The sequence below is a fragment of the Cheilinus undulatus genome, linkage group 24 (genome assembly GCF_018320785.1).
Source record: "Cheilinus undulatus linkage group 24, ASM1832078v1, whole genome shotgun sequence".
Taxonomy (NCBI): domain Eukaryota; kingdom Metazoa; phylum Chordata; class Actinopteri; order Labriformes; family Labridae; genus Cheilinus; species Cheilinus undulatus.
This window is the reverse complement of record NC_054888.1, coordinates 15,957,889-15,984,780: the sequence shown is the minus strand read 5'-3', so window position 1 is coordinate 15,984,780 and position 26,892 is coordinate 15,957,889. Positions and strand designations below refer to the sequence as shown.

Genomic DNA, 26,892 nt, shown 5'->3' with positions numbered 1-26,892 from the left:
CTAGCCCTTTTTGCAAATTTTTAGCACTTTTTTAACCAATTCTTGCCCATTTGAAAATTTTTTTGCCACTTTTAACCACTTGTCACCATTTCCCACCCGTTTATGAGTTTTTTAACCCAATTTTTCCTCTTTGAACCTTTTTTTGCCACTTAACCCCCTCCTACTGCCATATCCGGCCATTTTTGCACCATTTCACTCTTTTAACCCATTTTTTTTTCAAATATTTGCCAATTTTTCGCCTATTTGACCCATGTTTGCCACTCTTTACACCCAGTTTTTGCTACTGTTAAACTATTTTTTCTTTACTTTTTAACCGCTTTTCACCATTTGCCACCCATTTTTGTATTTTTAGAACCCATTTTTGACACTTTGAACCCCATTAACCACTTCGTCACTATTTAACACGTTTTTACTTCTTTGTTTAGCCATTTCTGCGACTTTTTGCTACTGTCAACTCATTTTAAAAAAATGTTTTGCACATTGTGCCTCTTTAACCCATTGTGCCTCTTCAACCCATTGGTGTATTAACCCATTTTGCCACTTTTTAACCACCTGTCACCATTTCCCACCCATTGTTGCTTTCTTTTCGCCATTTTCTTTACACTTTTAACCCATTTGACAATTTTGCAAACATTTCATAATTTTTCCCTCAAAGTTGTCTCAGATTCTTCTATACCAGATTATTTTCTGGTATCCTGACGTTTGTGTACATCATGGCTTAGATAAAGTCTGACATTAATATCCTAATGTTTCAGTCAGTGTGCCCTTCCACATTGTTAACATTAGCAATAAAAGGTAAGTAAAGGGGTTTACATTTTGAAAAAAAAATGTTGTGTCTTTGAAGAGAGTGGTTATTATCCAGATTAAATATAAAACAGCTTAACTGTAAAATAGATTATGATTTTGCTGACTTCCATGGGCCCCCATTTGGCTGGGCTCCAGAAAGCTCTCCCCTTTATCCCCCCTTATGGGTAGCCATGATTATATGTAGATATGCTCTTTGTTGGTAGCTTAAAACCAAAGTAAACATCTCTACCTTGCTGTAATGGATGAGATTCCAGCGTTTGTCCATGAGGAAATAATGTGCTGACCTGGCCTCTGGGATGTTGAAGAACTCAAGACATTCCTGTTTAGAAGCAGAAAATAAACAATCAATCTTTCTCTGATTTCATAGGACATTCCCATATTTTGGTTCTTTAACAGTCCAATATTGTAATCTTGCTCTTTCACGGTCAAATCTTCAACCTAACTAAAACTACTGCTTGTGAAACCCCACCCCAAGGTGCTGGGACTGTGTTTTTTGTTCTGTGCTAGCCCCCAAAAATAATGTCCTCGTGTTTGGCTATCGCCAGCACAGAGGCATAAAAACTCTCAAGAGGCCTGTAAAATTTTAATGCATCGTTAAACAAGCGTACTTCCATTATGGCTCTACTTCAGAATTAAATGCTTTATGTTTCTTCAAAGTCTGCCAAAATGCCCATACTAATTTTCATTTGTAGAATGATTACTCTAACTTTTGATTATACTAATTTAACTTTAAGAATCTGAATGCAGGATGCTTCCTTTTAATGCCTTTACTCTGTTTTTACTCCAACAGGCCTGACCCAGGTGAGTGAGAGTTTTACCTTGAGCAGAGCTTCAAACTGGGTGTCTTCATGGACTGGGAGCTGTGTCGGGATGTCACATTCATTCTGCCCATGCACAACAAGGGTTTTGGTTCCTGCAACAACAATACAGACAAGAAATATAAAAATACAGAAGTCTGAGTGCGTTTATTTCAAGGTCGAAGTGGCAATTAAATGAAAATTTTTTTTCCTGTTTCAGCCCTCTCTCTATTCAGGGTCCCTTTAAACTTCAGATATAAATATTTTAAGCCCTGGACTGAGAAAAATGAATACGCAGCAAACTGTGAAAAATGAAAGACAAGAGATTTCTTTGTACACCGGACTAGGACTGAATTTTAATAAATTAATGTACTGTTAATCAAATGTCAAACAGCTATTGTTTTAACCATAAAAGTCCAAATTTGATGATTTCTGGCACATTTAATGCCTTGATTAAACCTAAATGCTCTACAGCCGGGGTCATCAGGTACATTTGCACAAGGGCCAGATTTCGTCTTGACAGAGACTGTGGGAGACTTTCGAATACAGAAAAATTGTACAAATATTTTAGTCTGATTAACACATTATTATTGTATTAGTATTTGTATCTCCTTCCAAAATCCAGGGACTTCCCAACAGTGATTCAGCACCAGTATTAACTCATTTTTGACACTTTTTAAGTCCTTTTTGCAACTTTCCTGCCAATAATTGCCTTGAGTGCTCCTCTTTTCATAACTTGCAAGGCTACTTTTGCTATATTTTTGCCACTTTAACCCTTTTTTAAGTCTCTTTCCACCCACTGCCTCTTTAACCCGACTTTTTTTATTCTTTCACCCCTTTTAAACCACTTTTTCTACATGTTTTATCCCCTTTGTGCCACTCTTTATCACTTTTTGCCCCTTTTACCCATTTTTTAAATTTTTTACCTCTTTTGAACCACTTTTTCCCCTGTGTGCCATCTTTATATATTTTTTGACATTCAACATCAGTTTTTGCCATTTTTTTAACCTATGCCCATAGCCAGTTTACTCCACTTTTGCCACTTTAACCTATTCTTTGATACCTTTTGCCCCGTTTTCCATCCTTTAACCCCTTTTAAAACACCCCTCTGCATGTGTTTTCACCTTTGTGCCACTCTTTAATCCATTTTTGCCACTTTGAACCCATTTTTGATACTTTTTGCCCCTTAAATCCAATTTTTCCATTCTTTTACCCCTTTAAAACACTTTTTCTGCATGTTTCATCCCTTTAATGCCACTCTTTTATCCAGTTTTGCCACTTCTTTTCAACCCATTTCCATTACTTTTTTTGCACTATTTTTGCCACTTTAAAACCTTTTGTGATACTTTTTCCCCTTTTTTCCACCTTTACCAATTTTTGCCAAATTGATCCTCTTTTTAACACTTTTCCTGCCATTTTTTTGTCCCTTTATGCCGCTCCACAACCCATTTTGACACTTATCACCCATTTTTACCACTCTCTAATCGTGTTTTACTACTTAATTTGGCCATATTTGCAAAATCTCGTCTTAACCCTTGTTTTTTTTTTAATATTTACTAATAATGAATGACAAATGAGCACATACAGAAACAAGAATGGTCAGAATTGTACATTGGCTTCGAGTCGTACACTGACTTTCAAATTTGTAATAAATTCTCAGAAGTTCAGGAGTGAAAGAGGTTTTGTCCTGAAGCTGACCTGGCATAGACGCAGTGACGAGCAGTTTGACCTCACATTGCTCCTTCTTCATTGTCTGCTTGAGATCTTTGAAGAAGAGCCCCTCCACGTAGCCGACCACCTCCCACAGGAAGGTCAGTGTAGCCGAGATGGCGTCCATTCCCCACTCACATGGTGTCCGCACGAAATACATGATCAAACCCACCTACCAAGGAAAGTCTGATTTAGATATTTGACACTCAAATTAACCATAAATAAATATATATGAGGTGTTTCTGTTCTACCAGGTAGTTGAAGAGGATGTGAGAGGTTTGGGCCGGCAGATCTCCAATGTTGAGCAGCAGCTTCCTCAGCATGTACATCAGCTCATCCTGATGCAGGATGACAAGAATTAGAAGCAAATTTCTAAATCCTCTGTTAGATTTTAATCTGTTTTGGTTCTTAACCCACCTGTCGATTGCTCACTGTCAGCTTTTCAAGGAAGTGTCTGAGGACAAGGGCGGGGTCTTCAATCAGGCAGTTCCAGAGGATTTGTTGAGCGACAGCACTCACTGCAGAAACACAAAGTTTTTAAGTGCAAATGAACAAAAAAAACATAAGAAATACAAGTACAGTGCACCTACCGGCCACGCCGTCTTCTCGAACCTCCCCATCCTCCATAAGATGCACTATCGGTAGCACTGCAGCACAGATGCATGCTGGGAACACAGCTTGTGGCGGCTGCAGCATGTGATGAGTAGGAGTGTGCTCTGTTGTGTTTTCTTCATCTATAGCACAAATGTAAACTCGTCAGAGGCAGTTTAAGGAGAATAAGTTAAGGTTTGATTCAATGATTTGTTTCAGTACCTTCAGCGCTCGCCAACGAGCGCACTGACCACACCGAGCCTCGGCGGAAAGAGTAGTTTCTGTGGGAGTTGCTGGAGGCGCAGGATGGGCTGACGGAGAGACGACGGGATGTCAGGTTCACCACTTCTTCTGCTGGCGAGATTAATGTCCGACAAACAGAGACCACAACATGATGTCAGGGCACAGAGCTGAGAGAGGGTTCTTCATTGTTCCTCAAAGCTCTTCTGAACTTTTGTGTTTGTTTGTATTAGACAGAATCTACTGCCTAAAACCTCTGGAATCATCACAAACACTAAAAGTTAACATTCATGCATCCCTTTAATTTTACACCCATTCGTGCCTCTTTGGACCAAAATGGCTCATTTCATACATTAGGCTACAAAATGTTATACATTAATATTTTTTAAAACTTTTTTTGTTCATTTTTCAACCAAACTCTCTCTTAACAATACAAATAAAAAAATCATAAGTTTGATAAATCTTTAACCCTTTATTTGCCAGGTTGAGTCAAGGGAATCCCTGGTGTTTTAGATGGGAAATGAGAATTATTAATCTTCTTGCAACTCAAAATATTAAAAAAACCCGACGTTTGTGCCCCTTTGGACCAAAATGGATCATTTCATACATTGGGCTACAAAAATGTTATACACCAATTTTTTTTCAAAATTTTTCTGTTAATTTTTTAACCAAGCACTTCCTTAATAATGCAAATTAAAAATTCATAAGTTTGACAAATCTTTAATTCCTTATTTGCCAGGTTCTGTCAAGAGAATCCCTGGCGTTTTAGATGGGAAATAAAAATTAACTTTTTTTTTGGAACTCAAAATATTAAAAAACCTGAAGTTTGTACCACTTTTGACCAAAATGGCTCATTTAGATATAGATATTAGATTTAGATATTTATATCAGATTGTAAAGTTATCATACATTCAGTTTTTCTTTTACTATTCTTGAGTTATTTTTTCAAGCAACATCTCTTCTTGTTATTGAAATTGAAAATTCATAATTTCTAAAAATTTTAACCCTTTACTGGCAAGGTTCTGTCATGGCAAAGCCCCAATTTTAAGATGGAAAAAAATTAAAATATATATATATATTTTTTTCAAACTAATAAGTCTTTTTTTTTTTTTCAAATTTCAGAGCCTGGTATATGCCAATGATTTTCAGCAACATTCATATTTATGTATTATTACTTTTTATTCAATTCAAAGCGCAAAACAAAATACCTACCAATCTGTCCCTAATGAACCAATATAGCTTGTTCATATGCAATGCTACAAAATATTATACAATAAGAATTATTATTATTATTATTATTATTATTATTTTATAATTATTATTTAGTTAATTTCTTCAAGCACTATCACTTTTTATCACAAAAATTTAAAATTCATTAGTTTAAAAAATTGTAACCTTTTATTGACCAGGGTCTAGCTTATCCTGGTATTTTAGATGGAAAAAAATGAAAACAGTAGTTATTTTGCCCAATGCAAAGCCAAAAATTTTGTTTTTCTGGTTATCAGAACCTGGTATATGTCAATACATTTCAGCAACATTAATTTTCATGCATTATTTTTCACCATCCTAAAAATTAACACTTGTGTCCCTACGAACCAAAATGTATCATTTCATACATTTTGGTTCACATGGAAAAAGTACACATACATTTTTATTTTTTTCATAGACAAAATCCAAACATAACCGGTGTACAGACACTTGTTTTAAAAAAAGATATATATGTATGAACTATTCATTATTACAATGATGTAATAGGGGCACTAGAAAAAAAATGTGTTAATTTTCAAGAAAATACTCAAAATTCTTTAGATTAAAAGTTCATTAATTAACAAGAAAAACACCTAGACATTTTAAACTTTAAAAGTCGTAAATATACAGTATGTCAACCAAAACTTTAAATTTTGAGATTAAAGAGTCAAATATCCAACCACTGTCTCAGTTTGGTTTCTTGTAATTTTTTTACTTTAAATTGTTGTGAATTTATTACTTTAAAAATCTGAAATTTTTATTAATTTTATGCCAAAATGTAATACTTTTTAGACTCTGATATTTCAGATATTTTCATGTAAATTTATGACTTTTACACTCTAGAATTCTAAGTTTGTTTTCTTATAAACATAGACTAAATAATCTAAAAAAAAGCATTTTTTTACCTCAAAATTTTCACCTCCTGCCCAAAATTGAATGAATCCTCTTAATTTTTTTTATCTCTTAAGGTGGCCATTATACACTGCTGTATATTACTAGTATGTTTCTTACCATGATCTTTAAAAAATATAATTACACCTAATTTTGACACCATCAAAGCAGACAAGGTCCTGTGCCCCCCCCCACCCCCGAAATCTTTTGCACTACACAAACATGTTACATACAGTAAAAAAAAAAAAAAAAAAAAAAGAAAAAAATGGATATTTTTCAAAAACACCCATCTCTCAACACAAAGATATTAAACATTCATTAAAAAAAAGAGTGGCTGTAAATATCTGCACAGAAACTGCATTACAAATAAAGTCACGTCCACTCCAAACAGCCTGTTCCCTGAGACAGAAGGCAAAGAATGAAGTCACAATAAACACACACACACTCACATATCCACACACACATTTTCAAGTCTCAGGTATAAAAAATAGGGTTTGCAGGGGTGTTAAACTACATAAGAAATCATCCTAAAAATTCAATTTTTTCCCCATAAACCACAATGGGAAAACTGGCGCCATCTAGTGGCAAATTGTAAAAATTAAAACTTTCATAACAACATTAAAGAAAAATCCCCAGCATTAATTGAATGCATGTTTTTATGTTCTAACGACTCCAGGATCAAAAAAGTCAAATTATGATGGAAGTAGATGGGACCAAAATGGACCCTAGGGGCACAAAAGTCAGGATTTTTATAGCCATGGGGAATGAGTTAAGACAATTTTTTTCAAAATACAATTAAAATACAAAAAACTGCCAAAGCTCATGCCTGAGGCTTGTACCAAAATGGTGCAAAGGGGCCCATGAATTAGGTATTTAACGCTTCCAGAGGAACAGAGAAATTCTACAAAGGAAACTTTATGCTCTTTATATAGTTATCATAAAAAAGTCAAGATTGTGTATCTGTAACACAACTATTTCCTGCATTTTTTTCTAGTTTACTCTATGCCCCTGAGCCTGGTCTCCCCACCTTCTTCCTCCTGCTCCGGTGGAGGACTGCATGTTGGCTCATAGCACGCCTCCTGAGCTACGGGGATGGCAGTGATGATGCTGGCCTCGCGGCCCAGACGCCGCTTCTCCTCCTCCTGCTGCAGGTTCTTCAGGATGTGCTCGGCCCGCTGGTGGGAGCGGGACACGGCCCGAGCTGAGAAGGATTTCTAAAATAAAATAGGGGACACAGAGGATGAAATGGCACAGAAAATGCATACAAACAGACATTTAGGACGAGGAAATGCAGAATTTAGTACAAATTTTGGAGTTTTTATCCATCAGGAAGATGTGTGCAGAGCTAATCTATCTGAGGAGCACTTTTGATGTAAAATGACCACAGGACACATTAATACAGTAAAACTCTCCTCCAGCACATGCTCTAATACGATCCCGAGCATCTTAAAGAAGTGTGCAATAGGAAAAAGTCAAATAAATGTGTTTAAACTGGATTCCAGAGACTTTACTGTATCTTGTGAACAGTAAATGCCTCACAGCATTCACACAAATGCTCATACACAAACATTTCCAAGTTGGCGTGACATGAAAAGACATTCACAGCAAAGTCATTCTCATCCAATGACCATGCATCAACGGCACAACATACAAAAATGTCTGAATGTCCGATGCATGCTGTTATTTTAGTGTGCATCGCTCATCAAGATGCAGCTATCAGAAATGCCCCATGAGGCCCCGCCCCCTCCAAGCTTCTGATCCAGGATGAAAACCTACAGCCTGAATGGAGAAAAGTTTCCTCTCCTGAGTTTAATGATCTGAGGTAACAAGATGCATCAGCAGCACAAACATCGGGACAGAAATACCAACTTACTATGGTATGGACTGACTGAATTAATGTGGAGTACTAAAAACAAAGACAGTCGATAGGGGAAATTATAGATCAGGTGCCCGCAAGTCCTCATCAAAATGTAATCAACATATTCTGATAAGCATGCTGTTTAAAAAATAAAAAGACAACACCAAAAAATCTGCTGTAGTGCTTTCAAATGAAAACTCAAACCCTGAAAATGCAACAGATTTCTTGGTGTAATTGTCCCACAATTCTTTGCAAAGAGAGAACCTCAAAAGCAGTCTGAAGTCTTCCTTGTTAAGACATGTTTAAACAAAACCCAGCATATGTAGACATAGTGGCTTTATTGGAGTAAGATTAAAAAAAAAAACAAGTTCACCTGTAGGTTGACATTTTTGGGCAATGCATTCTGGGTTGCAATGTCTTCTACTTCCTTCTTAGTCCTCTAGAAAGTGGTGCTACATCACCTGGCTGCATTGCTCTTCTTCCTATTGAGTTTCATTCTTTCATTCTTTTAAATTCTGGCATTTTTAGCCATTAAGAGAAGTTACTGTAACAGAGATTGAGGTGTGTTAATCCCAAAAGATGTGAAAGAAAAACAATGCATTCAGATGCCATCGCTACCCAGAATGCATTGCACATAAATGTCCATCTACGGGTGAATCTGTATCTCCAAATCAATTCAAAATGTTAAAATCAGTGTGTTTCTTTACACAGCAAGAATACAAAAACCCTCATGATGATCTAATAAAGCCAACATGTCTGAGCGTGAAAGGTTTCTTTTAAAGGGTTGATTCACCAAAAATTATATTTAAGATATTAAATAATTTATTATGAAAACTATAAAACTTGTACTTTTAATGATAGCATACCTGTAATTATTATTATGACTTTTATTATTTTATGATAAAGATGCTAAAGATAAAGATGATTATTAGAAGTGCTGAAATTATTTTTTTCCTTAAACCAATATTTTAAAACATTTTCAGCAGCAGATCTGCTGCAGTATTTTCCTCTGTGACATTTCAATATTTGGCTCGTTAGCATTAGCAGCGCTAGCTCTCAGTGTCTTTGATAGATACAGTGCTGTGTCTGACATACTAGCATACTACACGCACTATTCTCATAGTTGTCTGTCTCTGTGCCGAGGTGAGCTAACATCATTGACATGTCTGTATTTTCAACAACTCACTCAATATTCTGTGAAATTTCCTTTTTTCCAAAGATTCGCCTTTCTTATGTTTACACTTCTGGGTTGAATTGTTGGCTGCATTGGCAGTGGTGTTGCAACTTTTGGTCCGTAACCATGAACATCAAGAGGACGGACAGAAAACAGACTGTGGAATACGAACAGAAAGGTCTGTCCATATCCGTATGTATTTCAAATGTAGAGCCTTGAGGGCCTATTTCCATAGTCCATTATTTTAGCACTGGCAGTGCTTATTTTTACATTTTTAAACCAATGTAGTCCAGCATTCTTAGCTGCTTTTTTCGGCCATGCCTAAAACTTCTGGAGCAGTGCTGTGCTTATCAACGTCACTTCTCCCTCACTTGCCAATCAAAATCAAGAAGGGGCGGGACTATCTGACTCGTCTTTCTTTGTGTTTTTTTCTAGGGTGGTTTTCAGGTCTGCAGCTGCTGCCTGTGTCAGGACAAGATTCCTTTACATTGTCTGTATGTCTTTGGTGTGATATATCCCTGAAACAAGTAAGTATGAAGCACATAGAGCTTCTTTAAAACAATGTTGCAGATTGATTTTTTCACTGCATCAGTTTCGAACCAGGACTTCCAAGAAGTCTTCTGAGAGTTTTTATGGCATTTGAAGCAACGATGTGGCGTGCAAATCGACACAGACATACAGACACAACGTCGCCAATTATAGTAGTAAGATTACCATAATAATAATTGCAATTATTTCTTTAATTATCACTACTTTTATTATTATAATTTATTTGTATTACTTTCATTCATATAGTAATTAGGCATTAATGATAATTACTACCAATACTTCTACTAAAAACAACAATATTTACATCGCTGTAGTTATTATTATTGTTGCTGAATATTCTAATATTGTTATTATTATGATAATAATGCTTATTAAGATTGCTATGATGGCAATGTGTTTTTTTAAGTGAAACAACCCTTTTGTTTTCAATCATAGGTAACCTGACAGCCTAACTGAGGACTAAGAGTCTTGTCACATCCAGGAGCATTTAGTTAATAGTATTTGTAAAGTTAGCTATAAAAGGAATTCATATATCCAGGAGTACAAAAGAGTTTTTTACATCAGGCAAAAAAAGAAATGCATGTTATGAAGCAAAACCCAGACTTACAGACTGGTCTTCGTTGATCGGATCCTGGACGCTGCCTGTGTTCTGAGGTACCCATGGAGGGTCGAATATGGGGACGCAGGGCATGCCAAGGATAGGAGATGGGAGGGTGAAGTTGATGCTTGGTGGGGGGATCTGAAACAAACAGAAATTGTCATATTTTCATGGAATTTCATTGACGAACAGAGCCAAGACAGAACAAATAAACTCAGACTTCCTTTAAGCAGTGCAGAAGAACTTCTGTCTCATGGAATAAAAGCAAATAATCAAAGTTTACCTTAAAGATCTGCTGGGCTCCTTCCTCCATGCGAGGCCAAACCTGGTAGCGGAAACGCCACAGCGTGTAAAACTTAAGGATGGAGTTGATGCGCTGGCATGCCTCCTGGTGATGGAACTCAGCCATCATCATTTCGGTCACCGCGTCGGGGACCTTTACGGCGCACAGGAGGAACATGGCAGCTGGAGGGGATTCAGAGAGGGCGGAGGGATTTTAAAAAAACACTAGGAAACTAAACCTTGAAGGGCAGAACAGCCTGATGTTAGACTCACCGGCAGCTGCTGCCATATGTTCGTCCACACTGAGTAGGAGCTCCCAGGCAGCAGGCTGGATGTCTCCGTACATGTCGTCTGTCAGGATGGGGGCTGCTTTGATCAGCAAGGAGAGAGGAGCTGGGGACAAACTCATCACCTGAAAACACCAAAAATTAAATTCAGCACTTAAATGCTGTATGCTGTAACAGTTTCCGAGAAGTATAAAACTGGCTTCCTCACCTGGTTGCGGATGTATTTCAGCATCCCTGTGTCCTTCTTCCCCTCTGTGTTGGAGTCAGTAGGTCTTCTCTTCATGGACGGTGTTCTCAAACATGACTTATCCGAGCACTAAAACCAGAAAAATGTTCATAAACCGCCACAAAATGTTTTAAGACTTAGCCAGAAGACTGCCTAAACTTACCTCCTTGTTTTTCTTGGCTCGTGCCCCGATGTTCCCAGAGGAAGTGCTGTCCTCCCTCAAACTGTCCACCGTCTCCCCGTACACGAGCTTGATGGCGCGGACGAGACGGGCACAGGAGCGGCTGTGGTGCTGGTAGCAGCGCGGGTGGCAAAAGTCGATGTGGGTGCAGATGAAGCTCTGCTGGTTGCAGAGGAGGATCATGATCTTTGAAGGAGAAGCAGCATTGTTAATTTGTGAATTCTTTGGCCAATGTACTCGTGTATTTTAAAACATTTTTGGAGGACGTACATGGAGCCAGGACATGTTACGATGGTAGTTGTCCTCGGCTCCTCCTGAGCCCTGACCCTCTGGCTCTATGCTGGGTTCACTGGTGCTAAAAGGACTGCCTGCAACAGGAAACACCAACAAAGAGATGTCTTAAAACGTGCATTTATCACATATTTAAGAGGGGAATGTTCAATCCAATCAAACTGCATTTAACATGGAATTAGTGTTTTTCAACTGCAGAGAAAATGCTGTTTCTTGGCATTTGTAGATACAATGCAGTGTTTAACTTTTTCAAAACGAAACAGCAATATATTGTTTTGGTCTCCTTATTGACAAAGCATTAGTGATGAAAAGGGTGGTACAATTGGTTAAAAGTGAATAAAAAGGGTAAATTGTAGTGAAAAACGGTTAAAAGTGGACAAAATTGGTCAAAAGTGGAAGAAAATTGGCTTCAATTTTCAAAAGTAGGCAGTGAATGGTGGAAAGCAGCTAAAAGTGGCATAAAATTGGCTTCAAGTTGCAAAAATGGGTAATGGATGGTGAAAAGCAGTTAAAAAGTGGTAAAATGGGCGTTAAAATTTTTTAAAAGCAGTTCAAAGTGGTTAAAAAGTAGTGAAAATTGGTTAAGAGAGGCAAAAATTGGTTGAACGTTGCATAAAAATGGCAGATAAGTGGATCATAGTTGCAAAGATGGGCAGTGAATGGTGCAAAGCTGTTAACAGTTGCAAAAAGTCATGAAAAGTGGTTAAAAGTGGAAAAAAATGGGTTACAAGAAGCAGAAAATTGGCCTAGAGTTGCAAAAATGGGCAGTGAACAGTGAAAAGCAGGCAAAAGTCGCAAAAATAGGCAGCTAAACTGTTGAAAAGTGGTTAAAAGCAGCAAAATGGGTAGTGGATGGTGATAAGCAATTAAAAGGTGGCAAAAATGGGTAGTAAAAATGGTCAAAAAGCAGTTAAAAGCGGCAAAAAATAATGAAAAGTGGTTAAAAGTTGCAGAAATAGGTTACAAACAGCAGAAAATTGGCCTAGAGTTTCAAAAATGGGAAGTGAATGGTGAAAACTAGTTTAAAGTGGCAAAAATGGGTAGTAAAAATGGTGAAATGCGGTTTAAAAGTAGCAAAAAATAGTGAAAAGTGGTTAAAAGTGGCAAAAATGGGTTGTAAGTAGTATAAAATTGGCTTAAGGTTTGCAAATATGAGTAGTGGATGGTGAAAAGCAGTTATAAAGTGACAAAAATGGGCTAATAGTGGCAAAAAGGGGCAAAAATTAGCAGCTAAGGGAGTGAAAAGGGTTTAAAGTGGGCAAAAAATTGGCTGAAAGTGGCAAAAGTAGGTTAAATTTCAAAACAAATTTGCTTATGTTGCAAAACAGGCAGCAACATTGGTGAAAAGTGGTTAAGAAATGTCACAAATTAATAATCTGAACTTCAGAACCCAATAAGAGTTTGACACTTTTCAGCTACAAAATGAAGAAACTGTTAACGAGGACGCTAGCACTAATGCTACTGATTTGATATGCACGAATATCAATAAATCACACCTGCAGAGGGCCCGTTCACTTTTTTTTCAGCGGCTTAGACAATACTGTGGGCAGTTTCCCACTGCCAGCCCACTCAATCTCATTCCAGTGCCAAAATTGCTGATTTTACCAAAAAAGAACAGCTCTGAAAACCTCTCTCTTACCTATGTCAGTGACAGTGTCTCTGCTCTGCGTCTGTGACAGGAGGCCCTCCTCATTCTCAGACTCTGAGTCTTGTCTGGACAGCTTCGTGCTCTTTAAGCTCCCCGCTCGGCGAATAGACGACAGAGAGCCACCTTTCTTTACCCGGAAACTGCGAGCGCCTTTAATCTGAAGCAGCCGGGAGCCTCCTATACGGATCTTACGTATGGGCGCTGGAGACGAGGGGAGAGGGGAGAGATCGTCTAATTTATTGGAAATAATAATCAGACTGTGCTGATAAAAAACCATGAATTAAGTTTGTTTCAGAGAGCGAGATCTCACCTTGAGCTTCCTGGGTTTTCTTATCCTCACCGGTGGTGTCAGACTTCAGCGTGTGGCTGCTGCTGTTGAGTGAATCATGTCCGTCTTCATCGTCGAGGATCCCCGCAAAGCTGATCTTTCTCTCATAGCGGTGACGGCCAAGTTCTGGGTCCAGACGAAGGCGGGCGCTGTCCAGATCCTACAGTAAATATACATTTAAGTTTGCTTAACACATTTGCCCTTTACTTTTTTCTGTTCATATCTACAATTACAATGACTGAACTTCCCCATAGAATCTCTGAATTGCAAAATAAATGAATAAATATAACATTTGATTTGATGACTAACCACGAGTGGTTCAGTGCGTGGGCGTGGTAAGCATGGAAATGTCTCTCTAAGGAAGGTAGTGATCTCCAACAGCAGTTGGCAGGCGGCCATCTTTAGAGCAAAGGGGCAGCCACATTTGGTAGGATTGACAGTGTCTTTAGGGAGAGAAATGATAAAAACAACAAAAATTGGGTTACAGCTAGGACAGGCGAAATAAATCACGTTAATTAATTTAGGTGTACAGCTAGTGAGGGTTCAAGTCCAGCCTTTGGTTGCTTTCTGGATGAAATACCCCCCACTCCCTCATCTCTGTTTCTAACCCTTCATAAATAATGGCTTTAAAGCCCCAAAATAAATCTCAGAATTATCAAAATTGCACAGTGCAAGCACACCCATCTGCTACATGGTTTAGTCTGTTTTAATGCCAACATTCCTGAGGGTTTCTCATAGACAGACAGAGCTAACCAGTAGCACCAGGGGCTAATATAAACCCAAGACAGACTGGTTGTAGACCATTCATCTGAGACAATGTACATCTCAGAAAGAAAATACCCACTAAGACTTTCAAAATAAAATCAGATTAAACTTACGTTTCAGGGTAAAGGTTAAGGTAACTGTTAGGATACCAAAAGTTAAAAGACAAAACCCTCACCTGCAAAACTTGTTTAAAAAATTTGCAATAAAGAAGAGTAAACACTCTGCTTACTGGAGAAAAACTCATCCTCCATGAAAAACATGGCTGATGAAGCTCTGTGAGCTGAGAACGCTATAAAGATAATGTAGCTATGTAGCTAACATAGCTCAAGCTAAGCTCACAAAGCAGCTATGTAAGCTACGTATGCTATCTACATTATTTTTGCTACTTTTTTAAGCTCACATTGCTAAAGCTAACTTGGCAAAATTGGCTAATGTAGGAACATTAATTATGATGTTAGAGTAGCTATGTTAGATTAAGCTACATTTGCTAAAGCTTACATTGCTAAAGCGAACTTAGATACATTGGTTTATATAATGTTAAATAGATAGATAAAATAGACAGGGGAGCTATGTTCAATATAGCTTGAGCTACATTTGCTAAAGCCCACATTGCTAAAGCTAACTTAGTTATATCAGCTTATGTAGAAATGGCAATTACATAGCTAGTGTAGCTATGTTAGCTTTTGCTAAATTTGCTACAGCTCATAGTGCCAAAGCTAACTCAGGTACATTGGATTACAAAGTAAAGCTAATTAGGCAGCTAGCATGGCTGTTAGATTTAGCTGCATTTTCTAAAGCTCACATTGATAAAGCTAACTTAGCTACACTGACTTATATTGAAACTTAATAATGTAGCTAGCATAGCTTTATTATCTTTAGCTACATTCGCTAAAGCTCACGTTGCTAAAGCTAACTTAGCTACATTGACTTATGTAGTGGCTGAAATATGTAGCTTGTATAGCTATGTTAGCTTAGCTACATTTTCTCAAACTCACATTGCTAAAGCTGACTTAGCTACATTGGCTTATGTAGTAACTGAATTCCATAAGTAGATTGGCCACATTAGCTTTAGCTACATTTTCTCAAGCTCACATTGCTAAAGCTAACTTAGCTACATTGGCTTTTGGAGTAACTTAAATATGTTGCTAGTGTAGCTATGTTGGGTATTGCTATAGCTAACATAGCTAAAGCTAGCTACCATTTGTTGAACTACTTCTGAAACAAGCCTTTACACAGTTTTCCCCGGTTTTTACACCTTTTTCTCTGTTTTATCAATGCAGTGCTGCTTAGTCTGTGACGTTTAAAATGTAGGTATTTCATGAATGTATCTGACAGACTTTTTTATATGAATAAAGTTGAATTTCAAAAAAAAATCTAAAACTGGAAATACATTATACTGGCAAAAAAGTTTGTGAGAATGTCCGTCAGAAATGTAATGTCTGTAGCCAGACCCCTCTCAATATACCTCCTACTGTGGAGAACCCCACCAAACCCCACTTCAAAAGTTCAAAATTCTCACTTTACTGAATGTATTTTTCATACTCACTGTCATCTAAATAGTCCTCTTCTTCATCTTCTTTCCTCATTCTACGTTTTGTTTCTTCATCAAAAATGTAACCCAGGATGTTTGCAGGACTCTCGCTGTCTGAGTGACACAGCTCACTGAGCCTTGTACCAATCGCCTATAAAGATAAAAACACATATAAGCAGAGTTTTAACCTTTACAAAGCCATATGAATGACTGAAATCCTTTATAGAAAGTCTGAACTCACGTCTCCCCACTGGCAGAAATGTTTGGCTGCGTTCCACTGCAGTTTCTGGTTCCTTTTGTTCCCCACGATAGGAGATCGGCCTCTGGACAGGCCTCGCTTGGTGATATTAACATGGTGGCCTTTCATCCACTCAGGCCAGTTTCCACGGTTACAGCGGTGGACGAAGCGGGCACATTCAAGGAAGAGGGATGCCCTGGCTACAACTGGTGCCTCCTGAAAAAAGTAAAAACATAACAGGGTAGCTTTTGACGACACATTTTTACAAAACGGGTGGAATTTACTCGTTAATGTACCAGATCCAGAGCAGCAGCAAGGATGGACGCGTCGGGTATGGTTCCAGGCTCGCAGCAGTTTAAAAGGAACTGAAAGCGTTTCATTCCCTGTCGAATGGCACCCAGATTGACCACGTTCTTGTTCTTCATGGCCTCCTGGCTCGCTGCAAGTCGCTCCTGAAAGCCGTGAGGTCCTGAAGAAAAGCACCAAAAAGAAAAAGGGGGAAAAAAAAGGGTATAACAGGACAAGTGAAGAGAGCTTTTAAAACAAATTCAGGTTGCAATGTAAAGATTGCTGTGCAGATTGAATATCGACATTGCAGGAAGCAACATCACCATCCAGAACACTTCACGAAAAGCCACTGACAAATGAAGCTGAGTGTGAGATGAACACACAGCCATCAGCAGAGGTTACACTTGGACTTTAAATTTCTTAGATGTATAAAAACTGTAAATTAGAGCATTTTTCTGCCAAGTGTAACCGTAGCCACACAGAAGAAAGCTCTATGTTTGATCACTTTACTGATACTCAGGCATCGGAAAATACCACCAGACGTCACCACAGAAGAGACAGGGAGAGCACCGACAGCGTCATGCTTCACACGCAGCACAGAGAGTCGCTCTGCAGTAGAAAGATGGTTTCAGATATGAGAGATTCCCACACACCTCCTTTCCTTTCTTTCTACCAGCGAGCGGCAGAAAGAAGGAAGGGGTTTGCTGTCGAGGAGAACAGGGCGTGCACAGGTGGACAGGAGGGGATGTAGAGTCACAACACGGTTACACAAACAGATCGGTGTGATGCTGATATCTGCTTGGACAGGGTGAATCACTGCAGACAACTCCAGGTTGTCTTTGCAGGGACAAAAACACATAATCTGACTGGATTGCTGACTCAAGGGAACACCTTATGAAGGAATTTTCAACACATCTGAACGTCTGCTCTACCTAGCAACTAAATCAAGCATTTGATTTTGCTGTAATCCTGGATTTAGGGATTAAGTGGTTACTAGTTTTGACGATAACCATGGTACAAATACTATAATTCATAAAATCTGGGTTTGTTTACCATGGCCACTTCGTTGGCTTAGTTAGCAACAAGGTAGTAAGGTAGTGTTTAGTGTTGATTCAGGCAGATCTAACGCAAGTCCTAATCAGCTGACGACCAGCTGATCCACTCTAAGCATGTGATTGGCTCAGCGCACTCATGCTGCCTTTCTAAACTGGCCTGTCTAGGTCTGCCACTCTCTCTGTAAGTTGCTCTTGCAACCCTCCTCCACCCCAGCTCCTCCTTTATCCTGCTTCTGACTTAAGCGGGCACGCTACATTAATCATGCCAGTCCTCCTGACTAAAGCCAGCAAAATCCTGATTATCGGATGGTTCTTAAGATTATCTTTCCAGAATATCCTGATCAGAGTCGCGACAACCCAAGATCATATGTATCAAACCACCCCACCGTGGGTGGGGTAGGAAATGAGAGACATTATCCAAGCCAGAACTAGAATGACGTATATTTTCAGCTCACTGTCAGGGGTTACACTTACTGGCTATTTTTCACAACAGCAGAATTTGTATGCAAAGAAATTGAAAATTTACAGAGGGGGATAACTATCAATCTAACACACCACAAACTAAGGAAAACCCAAAGAGGGTTAGGGTAAGGCCCCAAACACTAGAGGTTAGGGTCAGGATAGGGGGGATGACATCTAAAATAACACCACAAATTAAGGAAAACCCCAAAGATGGTTAAGGCCAGGCACCTGAACCCTAGAGGTTAGGGTAAGGGGGAGGGGGACAATATTGAAATAAGGGCTGAAAATCCTAACCTACAGTGCTTTAACCAAGTTTTAAACAACCTCAAACATTCATCCTGGTTAGCTGGAGCTATCTGTTTATGTGTCACATTACTTCTAAGTCCTGTGGTGCAGTAACCGCCAACTCACCTCAAAATTCTCAATTAAAGTGCTCATAAATGCTTGCACCAAATAACACACCACAAACTAAGGAAAACCCAAAGAGGGTTGGGGTTAGGCCCCGAACCCTAGAGGTTAGAGGGTTAGGGTAAGGGGGATAAAATTGAAAATAACACACCACAAACTAAGGAAAACCCCAAAGAGGTTTAGGTTTAGTATTATCCAGATACAATAATTTTAATTTTTACTTTCTACCCCTAAATGATCATTTTGTGGTGTGTTGTCTGTTAGTTCCTCTGCTAAATCTAAACTTAAAGTGCCCTAACTGTTTCATATGTACTTTATGGAGGCTATTTGGTGTCTATAATGTGCCAATCATAAACAAAGTGTATTTTCACATACAGACCATGATGTGTTGAAAATGAAACATTCAGTCTAACAGAGTGTAGCAGGCAGCTAACGGACAGAGCCGACACTGATCATGGCAGACGGAGGAACTGGCAGAAGAAGAACAGGCCACGATTTGTGAGGCGAGACAAGACACGACAGCACAGGGACAAACAAAGGCGAAGTGAGAGAGAGGGAAAGAGGACACAGGACGATGGGGCGTGGGTGGGCAAGGGGGGGCACCCCGGGGTGGGGGAGGTCTACCATCTTTCTCTTCTGTGTGGTGAAGCTTGGATGGATTCCTCCTGCCAGACCTCCATTTACCGAGCCGCTTGAAGAAATTCTCCTCCTCGTCCCTGCCGTACTCCGGCCCCGCAGCGCCCCCTTCTGACAGCTTCACCGCACTGGTGAACTTCACCTATGACACATACAGACTTTTATGCTATTTTATCTTTGAATTAAAACCCTGATCACTGGGATATTGCACACAAAGACTACACTTCCACACCAAATTCCCTGGTAGATGACTGATGACATTTAGGCAAAAAAGACAAAGAACTTTACTACAGTATCTCTTCTCGTTGCTTTATTATTATCTTAGTTGTGCTTTATTCCCTCTGACCTTTGAGCTCTGACGTATGAAGGAAAGTCGGTCCACAGAGCTGATATCCAGCAAGTCCTCGACCCCGTCCGTCAGTCCAGAGAGAGAGGATCGCTTCAGCCAGTTTCCTGGAAATGCATGGAAAATCAACACCAAGCTTCAAATGTATTTTATGCACTGTACCATGAAGGCAAAGCTCACATGCATACGCTTCAGAGTTAAACGGAAGAAAGTAACAGGGAGAAAGAATTTCTTTGTATATTCAGGGGACCTGAACTCAAAGATTTACAGACGCAATAAAAGAATACAAGAAAGTACAAAAAATAATGGGACAATAGAAAAAATAGACCCATGTCGAGATGTGTTTTAAATGACCAGTGGCTTCTTATTTTAGTTTAAATGTCGTAATCCTGTGGCAATAAACAGCATGGAAAGTTTCTATCCAGTCTCCATCATTTGCAAACACAATCAGACCGGGTCTGGAACACCGTGCACACTTAGGAGGGAAATGACCAACACAAACATGACACAAACACTGTATGAAGATGGTTCCACATCCACATACGTAGGACAGAGAGAGTGAGCGGATGGCGAGAAGTCCTACGGTATGCTGGGACACAAAGAGGGAACACAAAACAGACCAAAGAGATGAAGTGATCAAGCAGTGTTCCAATGAGTGAATATCAAAGGTGACAATGCAATGAGGTATAATCATGAAGATACATCCTAGTGATACATCTGATACAAAGTGAAACATCCTCTATATAGTTGTTCTGCTCTGTGCAGTTTGCTCTTCTTTTGTGCATATGAGACTGAAGTTGAGCAGTCTCTCCTGGGATCACTGGAAAGTTCATGTGTCACATTACCTATAAATGCCGTGGGCGCCTCAAAATTCTTATTTGAAGTGTCCATTATTGTTAGCCCAATTCTCTGGAAATTAAACAGCTTATGCAATGAAGTTAATTTGCTAAGCAAGGAGCACATTTTGCCCCAAATGACTGCACAAAATCTCAAAGGTGCAAAGAGCACCAACTCATAGAGATGCTGTTTGATCTTGGTGCGTACTTTTTTAAATAAAATGGCATCTTTTTGATGTTTTTGCACAGGTTAAGCAGGCTTAACGCGACAAAATCATATTAAATAATAGTATCATTAATTGAAAAAGTTAATCCATATTTAAACTAACATTAAAACTAAAATTTTCAACTTTGTGTCATTTATATTCTTTGTTTTAATTAGCTAAATTTGTTGATTTGGAATATAGAATTTTAGGGCTGAAAATCCTAACCAACAGTATGCATCCTGGTTAGTTGGAGCTATTGTTTTGTGTCACATTACTTCTAAACACTGTGGCGCAGTTACTGCCAACTCACCTCAAAATTCTCAATTGAAGCACCAAAACTATAAGCACAATTGTTTGTGAATTAAACAGCTTGTGCAATGAGATTAGTGGTTGAGCTGAGTAGACAGTCTCTCCTAGGACCACTAGAACGTTCATGTCTCACATTACCTATAAATACTGTGGTGCAGTTACCCCCAACTCACCTCAAAATTCTCATTTGAAGTGTTGGTGCCTGTTAGCTCAGTTCTCTGAGAATCAGACAGCTTATGCAACAAGGTTAATTTGCCCTGAATGACTCAAAGGCGCAAAGAGCACAAGTCCACGGAGATGCTGTTTGATCTTGGTGTGTGCTTTTTAAATTAGATGATTTTTTTTCTTTTTTTTATTTTTGTCGTACTGGATAAGCAGGCAAAAGGCTACAAATCCATGCTATAAAAATATTTAAATCACTGTATCATTAATTTAAAAAGTTCATCAATTATTAACCAACATTAGAGCTAAAATTTTCAACTTTGTGTCATTTATATTCTTTGTTTGAATTTGCTAAATTTGTTGACTTGGAAGATGGAATTTTAAGGCTGAAAATCCTAACCAACAGTGCTCTAAACAGGTTAAAACATCCTCAAACATGCACCCTGGTTAGTTGGAGCTATCCGTTTGTGTCACATTACTCATAAATACTGTGGTGCAGTTACTGCCAACTCACCTCAAAATTCCCGTTTGAAGTATCCAACACTATAAGCACCATTGTTTGTGAACTTAACAGCTTATGCAATGAGGTTAGTAGTTGAGTTGAGTAATGTAGTAGTCTCTCCTGGGATCACTGTGGTGCAATTCCCGCCAACTCACCTCAAAATTCTCATTTGAAGTGTCCCATGTGATATTTAAATCACAGTATCATTAATTGAAAAACATAATCCATATTCAAACTAACATTAAGATTTTGTTTTATTTAAAATCTTCGGTTGAGTTAGCTAATTTTGATGTTTTTTTGAGCCAATCTCTAGCTGATAGCCAACCTAAAACGCAATAGAGAAGTCTCTTATTTTTGATAAATTACAAAGACGTCTAAAAAGCTGTTTCAAAATGTTGTTTCTAATCACATTTTACCTAAGTCTATGGTACAGTCAGCTAAAAGCATGGACGCATTTTAAAATACTTGATATGAGAAGACAGAGCAAACAGACTTCGCAAATATTGCCTTCTACTGTACCTATTGGCAGCTTTAGCTTCTTGCGAAGAGATATGCGCCGGGATCTGGAGCGGGAGCGGCGGTCGGTGGTGGTGCCCGAGTGGGCAGTGGTGCACTCTGACGTGTCCTGCTCCGATTGGCTGCTGGTGTCACTGGCGGCGCTCTGCGACTTGAACATCTTCCTCCAAAAGTCCTTCCTGCCCAGGAGAGCACCAGGGATCTGTTCATCACTAGAGCAATGGGAAATGAAGGTATTCATCTTTAACGAATCTAAATCTCTCTAAGCGCCATGACCGCATCTCTATCTTTGAACAGAGGAATGGATGCTGGACTGGACAAACATGGTGCTATATGAGGTGGACACTCACTGTTCGGGGGTCTGGGGGGGTCTGCTGGAGATGTAGCTGCGACACTCATCTGCAGCACTGGACACCTGACCCTTCTCCCCGGACACACCCGCTTCTGACCTGCGCACACACGCACATACAACACGACACACAGATAAAGCGCTCAGGCAGTCTGACTGACAAACTCTTCTCATGCAATAAAGCCCATTTTTTGCGTGAAAGTCTTGTTTAATCTCTAAAATAATCAAGCTCTAATTCAGGTTTTAATCAGTAGCTGGCAATGGAATACAGTTTTTATGCTGACATTATCAGGTCATATTCTAGTGTGGAACTTTAGGGCTGAAAATCCTAACCTACCAAGCTCAGACATTCATCCTTGTTAATTAGAGCTATCTGTTGTTTGCTGCAGAGCTCAACAGTTTAAGTAACATCAAGTCAGCCACTCAAGCAGGAAGAAACAGATGCAGACGGGACAGAAAGGAACATAAAAAATAAAAAAAAAACAGCTAGCAGTGATGGTAAGCAGAGCTCTGACACTCATTTTGCATATTCACTTCCACTACTTTGTGGTGTGACACTTTGTGATGTCATTTGGACCATTTCTGGCCGCTACCTCCTGGGTCCGGGCTGTTTTGCCTCCTCTTTCTCCTCTGGTTTCTTGGTGGTGGTGACCTTCTCGGCGCTGTCCAGGAGCGCGCTCAGTGCCACCCGGCGGAACACGTTTCCATGGGCCTCCTTAATGAACTGCACCAGCTGGCGGATGTCGCAGTACAGACCCTGTGAAGGACGAGGGCGGACAAAGTGAAAAAAAGCGTGTGAAAGAGGAAGGTAAAGACAGAATCAGGCTGATGTAACTTTAAACTTCAACAGAGTGTACATTTGCTTATATATGCAGAGACGGGTGGTGTTTATGAGTTAGTGTTTGTGAAGGATCCAGCTCCAGCTTGTGAGTGGGCGGCCTCTGAAACAGTGCCATAATAAAGCCTGCCTTGAAAAGTGTGTCATCTTCCGCCAACATACACAAGTCACGCCAGCCTCCAGGCTTGGAAAACAACTCAGTGGTCAGTGCACTCCCAGTCTATAGGAGAGTCACTTTACATTTCTGAGATTTCAAGGCTATTTTTAGACTAAATGTTTCAGCTGTGAATTGGGAAGTGGAAATACATCCTAGTCAGCATATAATACAATTTTTAAATAAGAAATACTGAATGTCCTAAGAAAGGAGAAACACTTTAGACACAGTAAAGAAGCTGTTAATCCAACACATGGAAGACTTTGCTTATTTTCGTATACAAGCTATGAGAAAGATTACATGCACTTATGACTAAACTTTTTAACCCTTAAGAGATCCTAGGGATATTTTGTGCCATTCAGTTCATTATTTTTAAGCCTTTTTGGCTATGTTGAATGAATATAACTCATATTTGCCAGAGGATATTCATTTTGAAAAATTTTAAGAATTGTCATCTCAGTTCCGTAAATAAGCCTAAAATGGCTAAGCAACACAAAAACTACATATTTCCTCCTAAGGACCAAAAATGTCCTATTGAAAACCATTGAAAATGATATTTTTGATCCCACATTTATCTAATACATTAACACATGCATTCCTTAATGTTAAGATTTCATTTTGGACTACTAGCTTTCAATTTTTAATTTTTGTATTTGTCCATCAGATGGCGCTGCTTTTCCCCATTCAAAGTATGCCACAAAAATTTCACACTTTTTAGCGTTTTCTGCAAGGGTAACTTGCTACTGATGTTGGATAATGGTGTGTGTATTTTATTTGAGTTTTTCTGATTTTGTTCTAATAAAAGCAGCGGAGTTAGGTAAACAAAATGGCCTTTCAAGGGTTAAAATCCCCAAAATGAAATTAGAATTAGAAACTTATATTTCAGGCTAGAGTTCCTTTACAGGATTGACTCGTTTAAAGTGGAAAAAACATTATTTATTTATTTTTGAGAGCTGATTTTAGGAATCAGACCTTTTTTGTCCTGAGGACCATGAGTGTCATTTTTCTTTAAATGTGACACTGCAAAATAAAATTAAAAAATAAAAATAAAATACAAAAAAAAAAAAAAAAAAAAAAAGAATCAAAATCAATCTTGTTCCTAAATCTGGGCCTATTAATAATAATAATCAAGTATTCATTGAAATATATTTGAAGGAAACTATTTGTGTTTTTGAAAAAAATTAGGGTTAGAGTAAAAAAAAACAGTGGAGTTGTGTAAACATACTAGTCTTTAAAGGGTTAAAATCCCCAAAATATAAATAATATTTGCTATATATTTTTCAGGCTAGAGTAGGTTTAAAAGACTGACTCATTTAAAGTGGAAAAAATAGTAATGTATAATATTTTTACAGCAGTTTTAGGGAAGCTGACATTTTTTGTCCTTCAGGCCAAATGCATTAAGATATTAAAGGAACTCTTAAGGGTATAATGTTGTTGACTGCTGGTGCAGTATCAGCAGGGTTGTGCCAAACTGTTGCAGTAAAAAGGGAGCCAAGCAAAAAAAAAAAGCCAGGCTTTTCATATATAAGTCAACTTATGTTCCATCACTCACCAACTATACAGTCATCAGCTTTGTGTTACGGCCAAACTAATGAGTCACATGCAGCTGAAACAAGCATCCTCCGAAGGGTGGCCAATCTTTGAGATAGGATGAAGAGCAGATTGGGAGTAGAGCTGCCGATCGTTTGCATTCAAAGGAACCATCAGAGGTGGTTCAGGCATCTGATAAGGATGCCTCATGGGCCTCCCTTTGGAAAAGTGGTTCTCAACTTGAAGGTTGCATGCACATCCTTATAGAATAATCTGCTTTTTAAAAAGTGTCTTTCATCCTATCTCTCAATCATTTTGTTCCATTTAGGGTCCTAACTGTTGCTTTTTTTATTTACTACATTTGTGTGAGACAAGCTGAGGACCATTCAGTTGAGGACAACTGCTTTGGGAGGGATTATAAATCCCCTCTGGCCTGGGAACACATTAGAATCCTCCTGGAAGAGCTGGAGAGTGTTGCTGAAATGAGGGATGTCTGGGTCATCTTATTTAGCCTGCTGCCTTAGATGTGACATCCAGCAGTCATCTAAGCGATTGGTTCCCATGCTTGGGTTAGGGTAGGGTTTCATGATGTCAGACTGTTGAGAACTGGAGGCGGCCCAAATTTGCTGGAGGCAGCCACCTCGTAATTTAATATGCAGGAAAAACCCTGATATATGTTGAAAGTATTACACTGACTTCATTGACAGGTAAAATCTTCCCTTGTAAAGGGCATGTAAAGAGCAACTAAGGCAGATTTCAGGGGCAGACTGTCAGGAAATTTTAACAAGTGCATGTGTGAAAAGGGCACTAAAGAGAGTTTGCATTTCTTGGAGGGCCACAAGCGAATCTTTTAAACAGGAAGTCGTCGCCATTTCTGATCAAATGACTTCTTAGGATAGAGTTAGATTATGTCTAATTCATCATTTCTGACCAGGCATTAACAAAGGGGGTGTAAATGATTGTTCTCTTGGCTCAGTGGAAAATGAGTCTTTAATAATTCAACATCCTGCAAAAATAATCAGAGAGTCTAAATCTAATGGGAGAGCAGCCGATATGTGGATCAGAGCCTGAATCAAAGCCGCAGAGAAAAATAAAAAACAAACACAGAGGCAGATGGACGGATGATTTCACACACTCCACTCACCAGGTTCTCTGGGCTGTGCAGCTCGTGCGTGGTGGAGGCGCAGCGGGTGATGAGCGACTTGAACATGCAGCCCACCACCACCGCCTCCATGTTCTGCGCCACCGACTTGTTGTCGCCCGTGGTGAAGTTGTTGCCGAAGCCCGCCTTGTCTGGAAGCAACAAGGGAGGCGGGAGAGAGCACGGATCACACGGGGGGAGGTTTCGTCAGAACATTACTCACAGGATTGTGTTCAAAAACAGTGAGCCCATACAACAGGGAGGGAAAGGGGAAGGGGGCAAAGGAAAAAGGGTCCATAAAGCATATGGGGGAGAAGCAAACTGAAAAGGATTCTGGGTAGGGGGTAGGGAATACATGCAAGTGACTAAGGCCTGCTAGAAAAACAAACAGTTAAGGGCTTATTCTCTTGGTCCAGTTAGATTAAACGTACAAATAAAAGGCTAAATTTGACTTGCAGGCGAGTTTTGTCACTTTCGGAGAGAGTAAGGGGTGCAGCAATGGAAGCGGTGCCTTGGGAAGGGTCTGATCGGGTATCATTTTAATGCTAAGAATCATATTATTGACTGTGTTTGATTGATTATTGATCATGTGTATCTACCGATGTTTCTTTTTTTCGCCCTCCTGGACCTCTCACCTGCACTGCCGTACTCTGCAAGAGAAAAGAGGCGGGGCACAAGTTGATTGACAATCAGGCCAGCACAGACATGTACGTGGTGTCAGAAAGGAAGAGGCACCCCCACCTCCAAATGGAGGCGAACTGGATACACACACAGATCGTGAAAATAACACACACCAACAAACTTCACAAGGTGCCCGGTTCACTTTCAGAATTCAAACACTCATCGTTTCAGTAACTTGCCAATTGTAGAGTCTTTTTCTTGATATATGATGCTATTACACTTCAAATTTCAGT

General features: G+C 39.2%; 1 protein-coding gene across 12 annotated transcripts in view; it reads right to left on the bottom strand.

Annotated features, from left to right (window-relative positions):
- The window catches only part of LOC121506005 (protein unc-80 homolog), a 68,364-nt gene that overhangs the window by 19,617 nt on the left and 21,855 nt on the right, over positions 1-26,892 (bottom strand). For 6 of the 12 annotated variants that reach the window (XM_041781473.1, XM_041781475.1, XM_041781480.1 and 3 more), the window contains exons 16-41: positions 25,982-26,130; positions 22,909-23,072; positions 22,317-22,415; positions 21,970-22,178; positions 19,436-19,542; positions 19,078-19,231; positions 16,537-16,709; positions 16,244-16,456; positions 16,018-16,153; positions 14,016-14,149; positions 13,689-13,866; positions 13,370-13,609; positions 11,710-11,807; positions 11,422-11,625; positions 11,241-11,348; positions 11,019-11,157; positions 10,747-10,928; positions 10,473-10,604; positions 7,312-7,498; positions 4,128-4,259; positions 3,905-4,048; positions 3,732-3,832; positions 3,566-3,652; positions 3,303-3,486; positions 1,626-1,720; positions 1,037-1,126 (exon numbers count right to left, since the gene is read on the bottom strand). In XM_041781473.1, the coding sequence (XP_041637407.1) occupies positions 1,037-1,126; positions 1,626-1,720; positions 3,303-3,486; positions 3,566-3,652; positions 3,732-3,832; positions 3,905-4,048; positions 4,128-4,259; positions 7,312-7,498; positions 10,473-10,604; positions 10,747-10,928; positions 11,019-11,157; positions 11,241-11,348; positions 11,422-11,625; positions 11,710-11,807; positions 13,370-13,609; positions 13,689-13,866; positions 14,016-14,149; positions 16,018-16,153; positions 16,244-16,456; positions 16,537-16,709; positions 19,078-19,231; positions 19,436-19,542; positions 21,970-22,178; positions 22,317-22,415; positions 22,909-23,072; positions 25,982-26,130 (3,839 nt within the window). Of the gene's footprint in view, positions 1-1,036; positions 1,127-1,625; positions 1,721-3,302; positions 3,487-3,565; positions 3,653-3,731; positions 3,833-3,904; positions 4,049-4,127; positions 4,260-7,311; positions 7,499-10,472; positions 10,605-10,746; positions 10,929-11,018; positions 11,158-11,240; positions 11,349-11,421; positions 11,626-11,709; positions 11,808-13,369; positions 13,610-13,688; positions 13,867-14,015; positions 14,150-16,017; positions 16,154-16,243; positions 16,457-16,536; positions 16,710-19,077; positions 19,232-19,435; positions 19,543-21,969; positions 22,179-22,316; positions 22,416-22,908; positions 23,073-25,981; positions 26,131-26,577; positions 26,629-26,892 lie in introns of all 12 variants that reach the window. The other 6 variants (XM_041781476.1, XM_041781482.1, XM_041781478.1 and 3 more) reach the window with 4 other exon arrangements.